Source organism: Echinops telfairi, unplaced genomic scaffold, assembly GCF_000313985.2.
Source record: "Echinops telfairi isolate 266 unplaced genomic scaffold, ASM31398v2 ScPeMD7_7468;HRSCAF=8506_0, whole genome shotgun sequence".
NCBI classification, from domain to species: domain Eukaryota; kingdom Metazoa; phylum Chordata; class Mammalia; order Afrosoricida; family Tenrecidae; genus Echinops; species Echinops telfairi.
In genome coordinates this window covers 35,962,653-35,972,138 of record NW_022111369.1, presented here as the reverse complement: position 1 = coordinate 35,972,138, position 9,486 = coordinate 35,962,653, and the positions used below count along the sequence as shown (strand labels likewise).

The 9,486-nt window shown below is 44.4% G+C and overlaps 1 protein-coding gene across 1 annotated transcript in view; it reads right to left on the bottom strand.

The window, feature by feature from the left end:
• Positions 1-845: 845 nt before the first annotated feature.
• COQ2 (coenzyme Q2, polyprenyltransferase) overlaps positions 846-9,486 on the bottom strand; it is a gene marked incomplete at its 5' end in the record, with an annotated part of 23,366 nt that continues 14,725 nt past the window's right edge. Inside the window, 4 exons of the mRNA XM_004703406.1 lie at positions 846-1,076; positions 5,005-5,138; positions 7,053-7,138; positions 8,972-9,093. Of these exons, the coding sequence (XP_004703463.1) occupies positions 846-1,076; positions 5,005-5,138; positions 7,053-7,138; positions 8,972-9,093 (573 nt within the window). The remainder of the gene's footprint in view (positions 1,077-5,004; positions 5,139-7,052; positions 7,139-8,971; positions 9,094-9,486) is intronic.

Sequence of the window (9,486 nt, the reverse complement as noted above, 5' to 3'; positions counted from 1 at the left end):
TTTTTTTTTTTTGCATCGCAAATGAACACAATCCAGACAAGAAGACTTTTAAGCAATGGCACGACCCTAAATGTAGCCCAGACTGTTTCCCAAAGTAGAAAATTCTGTACCGCTCAGGCTACATTATCTAAGCGGGGCCCTAAAACCTTTCAGTTGAAGGGTGCGTTAATGCTTTCAGAGCTGAACCAGGCTATTTTCAGGCTACTTGGGGGAACCCTGCCTTATATAGAGTGATCTACATTCCGCTTCTCTGCAGCTCCTTCCCAGTGGTTCTAGTTCTAGTTCTCTGGAGCAATGCTTTTCAACAGGAGAACAGGTCACATTTGGAAAGGACAAGTCCCTACTGTGCAGAGCTGTCTGGTGGACTGAGAGTTATTTAGTACGTCTGACCTTTACCCATGAACTTCTGCAGAGCCTCCTCTCCAGTTTACAATGAGACCTAAAATACCTCCCACCCCGCCCCACTTCCAGAACTACCCACTACCACTCAGAGCAATCCCTGCTAGTGATGAAAACACCCCGTGTTCCCCAGTCCTGTAAATCAAACAATAGCTGTTTCATGATCAGTTTGACTGTTAAGAGTAGTTCAACTCCACCAACCACCTTTGGACGGTACTGAAATTTGTCCAGAAGTTGATTTTAGGAAAAGGGAAGGATGCTCTTAGAAAACAATTCAGGCTGAATCTTAAATTATCTCTAAAATAATACAGCTAGCTCTTTTCTGTGACAAGCTAGGGCAGGGGAGGAGGTGGTTTGGGGCAGTCCAAAGGCAAGGAAGAGGTTTGTTGCAAGAAGTAGCTGGCTTGATACACACAGAGGGCATTGAAGGGAAATTATTTTCCCCTTTATACTGCGAGAACAGGGACGAGAGACGTGCAAACGCGCACCTGGTGAGTCAGATGGGCTCCCATGGCAGCCAGAGTAGCGTAGTAGGGCAGCGTCTGGTCGCAGTTCACGCCCACCAGACCCAGAGCCCCCAGCATCGCCAGGCTGAAGCCACTGAGCCACTGCTTGGTGTTGTCGCGGAACCGCAGCGCTGTTGACTTGAGACCGAGGAGCGCATCGTCTCTTTTATCCTGTACCAGAAAGTTGAAAGACACTGTTTGTTTGTTTTCAGGAACATGTGGCTACACCTCCAGCCGTGAAAGAAGATGGAAACTCCGAGACGAGACGCCGGCTAATCCGTATGAAGGTGCAGGCTGAATCACATGGACGTCTTACTGCTGAAATCATCTTCCAGGTCTACAGCTCAGTGTGTTTCCCATTGCCCTATACAATGCCACGCAACTATACTTGTACTCCTGTAGATGACGTTGAAATCTGACTCTTAATTTTTCATGGAGGGCCTCTCTTCCTCTCAAGTTTCATGTCTTAATAATTTCCTGTACATTTTACTTAAAATCTTCTAAAGTCACAGACGAAGAAAAGTGCCCCTGACCACAATGTATTCCTTCCTTCTGCCACCAAACCCTTTCTAGGCTTGAAACACTCATACCTGGCTCAGCAGTCTCCTCAGCAACTTAATTTGTAAGGGTTTGCAAAGACTGTTGCCCTTATGGTTGTCTGACAATGGCTGCACACCGGACTTCTCTGTACTGGCCTGCAGGCGGAGAGCCAATTGGATAGGCCTTTTTAGGTTCCAAGGTTATTGCAACTTGAGAGACAGCATCTTGGAATCCAAATAAAAATACTGTGGGGTTAGCGAGTCTGTTTTTCCTTTCACCCGTAAGCTCCTTCAGTGCAAACCGTCTTTAAGCATGTGAACCACCCAAGCGTCAAGGAGTGCATGGCATTTTGGGACTAGTTATCTCAACCCCTGGCTCCAGAAATGCGAGACAGTCTTACCTCTCCTCAGCTGCGAGTCAGGGTTTTCTTTGGGAAATCATCTAACTACGGATATGCAGAAGTTGTTCATGATGATACAAATGTAGTGTGTGAATCACTCAGGGGGTATCAGAAGCAAGCAGAGTGAAATCAGGATTGAAACATTAGGAGAAAAAAAGCCTCAAATTAAGTCATAGCATAGTCTTTAAATAACTGATGGAAGGTACATAGTGTCATGTTTTAGAAAAATACTGAGTAACAAACCATTCTCTGAAAAGCTCATAAATGTAAAAAGGAAATTAAGAGCATTAGTAAGAAGAGAGGGAACACAGGCTTATTTATTTTAATTAATTATGTAAAAAAGAAGAATCACAAGCTGCACAAATGTTTATACCATTTTGGTAAAAATATTCCTGAATATTTATCTCATAGTCATAAAGATGTCAGTGATTATCACACTATATTTCTCACTGTGGAAACTCAGAAACAAATTAAATGGTCAGAACAGATATGCTGTTAAGTGAACCAACCACCCACCACCCAGTAACTAAATAAAACACTACAGCACGTTAACCCAGAGGTCATGTAAAGTGACAATTACTAAGAATTAGTAAAAACACGGGAAAAGTTTATTATGTCACACTTAGCAAGAGACATCTAAGCAGGGTGGGGGTGGGGCAGTTGAGCAAGGTGGTTAAAAGCACAGGCTCTAGAACAGCGGTTCTCAACCTGTGGGTCGAGATCCCTATGGGGGGGGTGTCGAATGACCCTTTCACAGGGGTCGCCTGATTCATAACAGTAGCAAAATTACAGTTATGAAGTAGCAACAAAAACAATTTTATGGTTTGGGAGGTCAGCACAACATGAGGAACTGTATGAAAGGGTTGTGGCATGAGGAAGGTTGAGAACCACTGCTCTAGAAAGACTGTTGAGGTTGAACATCCGCTCTCCCATTCACTAATGGGAGAAGGGTACCTTCTTCACCAGTTGTTTGTCAGGATTTAGTGCGTGTCAAGTATTTAAAACAGTGCCTGCTAGATCGCTCCATCCCTGACTGCAGGAAGAGCAATAGGGACCAGTAGGCGTGTGCCTATTGGACATGAAGGCTGAGGGCTAAAAGGGTACAAGTGCTGCTAGGTAAGCGGGTCCCGGGATGTGGGTCCCTGAAAGACAAGGGAATGGACCGATGCATTGTAACGGCCTGCCTGCTATTTAGCAGAGAGATCTACTCTGGGTCAGAACGTCAGTTAGACGTGTAACTATTTATATTGTCTTTCCTTGTTGTTGTTTTTTGGGTGTGTGTGTGTCTGTCTATATAAGACAGGTAGGACAAGCAACCCCATGAAGAAAGCAATGGTACCTATGGTTTGGGGGGTGAGGTGATGGTAGTGGTGTGTGTCACGGGAGGGCAGGGGGCAGGGGAGGTGTGAGTGGTGAGCCAATAATGGCAGAGACAGGGGAATAATAATGGTTATAAAATTGACAGGAGGGTGTAGCATTGTTCCTGGTTGGGTTAGATCAATCAAAAAGCGCCTGAGGGGAATTATTGCGAGGTAAGTATACTAGTGGGGCAGGAGGAAAGAGAAAAAGGAAAGAAGAAGAAAGCAAAAAATTATATATATATATATATATATAGGAATAAATGTAGATATATAAATATATAAGTATATGAATATAGGTGTATTTGTCTGTACATGTATATATATGTAAATTCAACAAGGAAGCAGATGGGACTTTGGGCCTCTACTAAAATCTCACCCGAGTACAAAAATGGTTTGTTCTAATGAAGTGGCACTGTATGATACTCACCTTCCTGGTGAGTATCGCTGAAGACAAATGGGTGCATAAGCAAATCTGGTGAAGAAAGCTGATAGTGCCTGGCAATTAAAAGATATAGCATCGGGGTCATAAAGGCTTATAGTTAGACAAGTGGCCATCTAGCAGGGAAACAACAAGCCCACATGGAAGAAACACACCAGCCTGTGTGATCATGAGGTGTCGACAGGAATAGGTACCAGAAGTTCAGAAACAAGCAATCAAATGGATGTGAAGGAGCAAGGACAGAGTGGAGACCCAAAGCCCACCTGCAAGACAATTGGACAGGTCCTCACAGAGGGGCCATGTGGGAGCAATGAGGAAGCCAGGCTGTGGCCTAGCACTGATGAAACCCATAAAGCCCACCTGCAAGACAATTGGACAGGTCCTCACAGAGGGGCCATGTGGGAGCAATGAGGAAGCCAGGCTGTGGCCTAGCACTGATAAAACCCATAACTATCCTCTGGTCCTTTAAGATTTCCTCCTCTTACTATTAAGGCTTATGTTTCACCTCACTAATACTGTTAGACCTACATAGGTGCAGGTGTATAAGTAAGGTTGTTCAATGTAGGGGTGCTAGGATGGATGACCCTATAGAAACAGCAATGGGAGCAATGATTCCTTGAGGACATGGGAAGGCGGGATGGGCCTGATAGCAATGATGACTGTATAACCCCATAACTTCACTCATGGGGAGCAAATAGCAGAATTGTGAGTGAAAAGAAAAGTATAATAATAAAAATAGAATATTCATAATAATATATAACAAGGATTCATGGGGGGTAAGGGTGGGTAGGAGCTGACATCAAAGAGTTCAAGAAGAAAATGTTTTAAACTGTTTGTAGTTGCAATTGTACGATTATCCTTGAATTACGTGAATTATGGAATGTTATGACATCTGTAAGAGCTGCTAATAAAATAATGAATTAAGAAATAAATAAAACAGGGCCTGTCATCTCTGACCCACCCGCAAAACTCAATGCCATGGAATCTATTGTGACTCAGGGCCACCCTACTGGGCAGAGCAGACCTGGCTCTGTGGGTCTGAGACAGACGTGACTGCACAGGGGCAGAAAGCCTCCTGTTTCCCCCATGGGTTTCACATTCCTGGTGGTTTCAAATGGCTGCCCTTGCAGCTAGCAGCCCGGTGCTCTCATATAGGGAAAACTACGTAATGCTTCTAAACACTGTAAATGGGACTCTCACGCTAAAATAATCCATGAACATGAAACACACAAAAAGTCCATTTGTTAGAGTTGTGAAATTGTGAATGATTTTTCTGTTTAGAAAAAAGTACTTTCCCCTTTAAAGTTCTTAAAAAACTGTGAGAACAAAATGAAAGTTAAGAGAAAGGTGTTTCTTTACCTGATGGGCATAGATGGTATCATAGACCAGTGTCCACATAATTCCAGAAAAATAAAGTGGCAGGCAAACATATGGATCACAGGAGCCTTTGACAGCAGACCAGCCAAGTAATGCTCCCCAGTTAAAAGTCAACCCTGTAATTAGAGAAACGCAGAGAGGGAATTCAGGCCAAGTGTGCTTCAGGGCTCCATAGGGAAGGCACATGCCCCCTCACTGATTTCTCTCAACCGTCTCGTGATTCCCCACTAGCCCCCTTTGAAGGACACAGGCTCAGAGAGGCTACTTAACAAATTACAATGATATAGCTACTACCCTCCAGCATCAACTCAATCACGGGTGAAAGCCGCGGCGGTCTTCGGCGACAAAGGTGACAGCCGTGGAAACCCTATGTGCCAGCCAGTTTGACACACAGCCAATAAACAGACGATGGGGTTGGAACTTAGATGAATTGGGCTCAAAAAACCCATGTTCTGTCCTGTCCACTACCACTCTCCCTGCCCTCCCTTCTGATTCCAACTCGTGGGGACCCTTTGCAACAGGACAGAACTGTCTCTGTGGGTTTCTGAGACTGGTAACCTTTTACAGGAGTAGGAATTATCATCTTTCTCCCTCCGAGCAACTAGTGGTTTCAAACTGCTGACCGGTGGTTAGCGGTCCCATGCATAACCACTGTGCCACCAGGCCACCTCCGTCTCCTCTAAGCTACAGAAACAATAAGGTAAAGCTAGGCACACTTGTTCACTTCACAAGGGCATCCTCTCTGAGGGCTGTAAATGAAACTACATGTTAATAACTTCTAAATCTATCTTTCCTAAGTTTCGGACTAGATACTGAGCACTATGGATTAATACCATTAGACATCTTTACCTGCGAATCCCTCAGTGACCTTAAATCAATAGGTCCCAAACACCCTTTTCCCCCTCCGGTCCTGCCTAGGAAAGGGAGGGGCTCTCTGCAGCGGTTCCTCACCACGTGTGCTTGCCGTGCCCACCGTGCAGCACTGGCCGGCCCCTCGAGCTCCAAAAGGTGGGGAAGGTATTCATTTGATTGGCATTTCCCTGGCACCTGATGCTGGCTCATGCATAAATTAAGAGTCCACTTGCTATTTGTGGGAAATAGAGTCACTTTTATAACATTATCTTGTAAGTAGAAAGTGCTCATTTTTTTTCCTCCACCAAAATAGCACCAGGTCAATTGAGAATATTGTTTTTCGAAAAAGAGAAGTATTTCACCACAACTTCTCATGAATTAAGTCTGGTCCCAGTTGCTTGTACTGTCTATTTGCTCCACTTCTAATGACTGCAAAAATGTCTCAAGAACTAAGAACAGAGGCTAGTAGAGAAGTCTGGGAGTAGACATTTTTGCAATAGATTGTATCATCATCTACTAACTTGCCCTCTGCTCTGTCTACCAAAATGGTGTGCAAATATTTCCTGACTACCTGTCATGTGGCACGCATTAAGCTAGACACTAGTCCACGTGGGAAGACTGCGCTCTCGGCGGCGGGTATTGAGAACGTGCTGACGAGGACATGTTGGAGACCCTCACTGTACTCCCTCGAAGTAATGCCAGTGAAAGGGCAACCCAGAGGAGAGACTGGCCGCGTTTCTCCTGGGAGGAGCTTCCTGCCAGGAAGCTTCATCAGGAAGGGAGTCTTCAGTTACCCTGAGCCCACACATTCAACACGTTCAACCCTTCTCCTTCTGCTTTAGTGGACTCCTTCTTAATCTTTGAATTCTTCAGGGCACCCACATCAACCACCCGAAAAGAGAGTTGTGGTCAAGGCTCCCTCCCCCCAACGAAACAACTGAATTTTAAAAAGAGGATTTCAGGAAATGATGATAATCTTAATCAATGCAAGATTTCTTAGCTACCTCCCCTCTGCACCCACCAACCAACCCCCCAAAAAAGGCTGACTATTATGAAAGTCTGTTTTTGGTTTGGAAAATATCATGACTGAGCCAACATTTTATCCTCGACACATACTAATTCTTAAAAGTACGGTTTGAGAGTATCAAATGAAAAACGTATAGTCATTTCACGCTCACCCAAGACTAGCTGAGGCCAGTATGTGACTCTTTTCATTAGCGGGTAGATGGTGACCAGGAGAAGAGACGCTGCGCCCAGAGCGATGCTGAAATCGGGACAAGCCAGGAAAGAGATGAACGTCAAGGCAAGAAGTGGCCCGGGAAATGAAACAAGCAGACCCGTGTACGAGAACGCTGACACAGGTGAAACTGTACCGGCCTCGCAGGGTGTGTGCGAATCTCAAACGGGTACCTTGCTTGCTGTAGTCTTTCACCAGAAACACAGTAAATTATTATTCTAAAACATAAAGGTTTAATGCCGTTATCTCTTAAAATCACTACATACTTTTAAGACAAACACAGCATCACTTAATAAAAAATGAATTTTTTTCCAATTGTATTTTTTTGTTACGTAAAACTTTCTTTGGCTTTGTCTATTAAAAAAGATGAGAGGGGGGAAAAAGTGTTAACACAACCAAACCACACAAAATAGAAGAGCTAACACAGAATTATAGCCCGTTTTGATCTTCACAACAAACCTGAGAGGGAGTTGGTTTTATCCTCATTTTATAGATGAGGTAAAGAAAGAGATTAAGTCACTTTTCAACTGTCACATAGAAAACGGCAATGTCAGGACTGGCATCTGCAGCAGTCTGACTCGGGTCCATCTCATGAACACTCTGTGACTGCTCCTCTAAGTGGTGAGTGTAAACTGAGATCGCTCACGAGAGAATGCAAATCACGAGGTGGTGATCTCCACCCGGACTCACGGTGAGCCCAGGCACAGCGGAAGGAAATGCTGCCCAGGCCTGTCATTGGAAGGGTTGGCTGCAGATCCACAGGGTTTTCACTAGTTACATTTTGGAAGTAGATCACCAGGGCTTGTGTCCTAGTGCACCTGAGTCTGGACGTTCACAGCATGTAGCAACAGACAAGACTCCAAAATCAGATGGGTGGTGGCCACCCAGGAGGTCCAATGGCTGGGCATGGAACTGGCTCTTACACGTGGATGGGGGGGATTCTACTGCAGAATCATCAATGTCTGAGCTCAAGACTGCTGTTCAGTGCCCAGAGCCCTATTCACAGGGCCCCACAGGGCAAGATGGACCACCTCCCAGGGTCTGTGAGGCCCTCTTCTTTACAGGGGTCGATCGTTAGGCCTTTTTCCTGCATTGTGGTTGGTGACTTCAAACCACTGACCTTTGGGTTGACAGCCAAGTGCTTCACTGGTAAGCCAGCAGGACACAGGACATCAAAATAGCCACCACCCCACCCCCGAATATGGTCCACTGATTGCTACTTCTCTAGAAAAAAGATTACTTTCCAGAAACCACTTCCCAAAGTGTCTGTGTTGCTGATGTTTACTTATCAGGGCAAGGCATGAGACTGGCTCTAGTCTCTACAGCGTTAACACTGTCTGCTGAAACCAACACCCATGCCTTCTGGGCTTTGACCTGCTCATCAAGGCAGGCTGTAAGCAGCCATCCATTGTACAAAAGTTTACTTTGTCTCTATTAGTGAATTAAACATCGAGTAATAGCAAGATTCTGGGAAAGACAGAGCTGCTCTTTTTGCAAAATGCGTACAATCACTTTTGTTGCTATCTACTTCAAACATGTGGTCAGCATAAGCAAAGTCCTAGATACATACATTTACTTGGAGGGTCTGTGAGAGTGCTCTTGGTCTCCTGGGAGACTACTGTACACCCCAGAGGCTGGTTCAGGTTAAATTACATTCTGGTCTCTTGTTCGGTGGAAAGCATCCCTGAAGCATATTTTGCAATGTGTGCTGGTTTTATTTACACTTGCTAACTCATAGATGGTCAACAGGTAGCCTATAAAACAACACTGTATCAAGGTGTTCCCATTTTATTTTATTTCTATTTCTACCAATTCAAATGAGAGACTTTAAAATGATTAAACGAGACACATTTAATATACCTGTAGTGATTCAGACACAGAAGGACACCCAGTGCCAAGGTGAGCTGTCCCCCAAGAAAAACGAGGGACTGTAGGGTTGAAATGTCTCCGGCAGCTATTGGGCGGTTTGCTGTTCTTGTAACCTTAACACATAAAAACAGATAGCTTAGTCTCACTGAATGGCACCATCATTGATTGAAACATTAATCAAGACATTGGCCCATGGTAGGCACTAAAGATGCAAATATGAAAAAGGCTGAAATCAACATTTGAATAAAATAGCTTTGAAAATTGCCAAATCAAAATAGCTTGGGAAAGTTCTAAGTTGCTACCTTCACCCCTTTTTTCCATTTCTCATCCCATTTCCAAACAAACAAAGCCACTTTCTTGTTTAGCTACCCAGCTTATGGGAGAAAGGCGAGGCTTTTTAAAATTGTTTCTTCTACTTTATTGGGAGCTCTTATAGATAAGATAACAATCTGTAGTTCAATTAGATCAAGCATGATGATACAATTGCTGCCACCATCGTTTTCAAA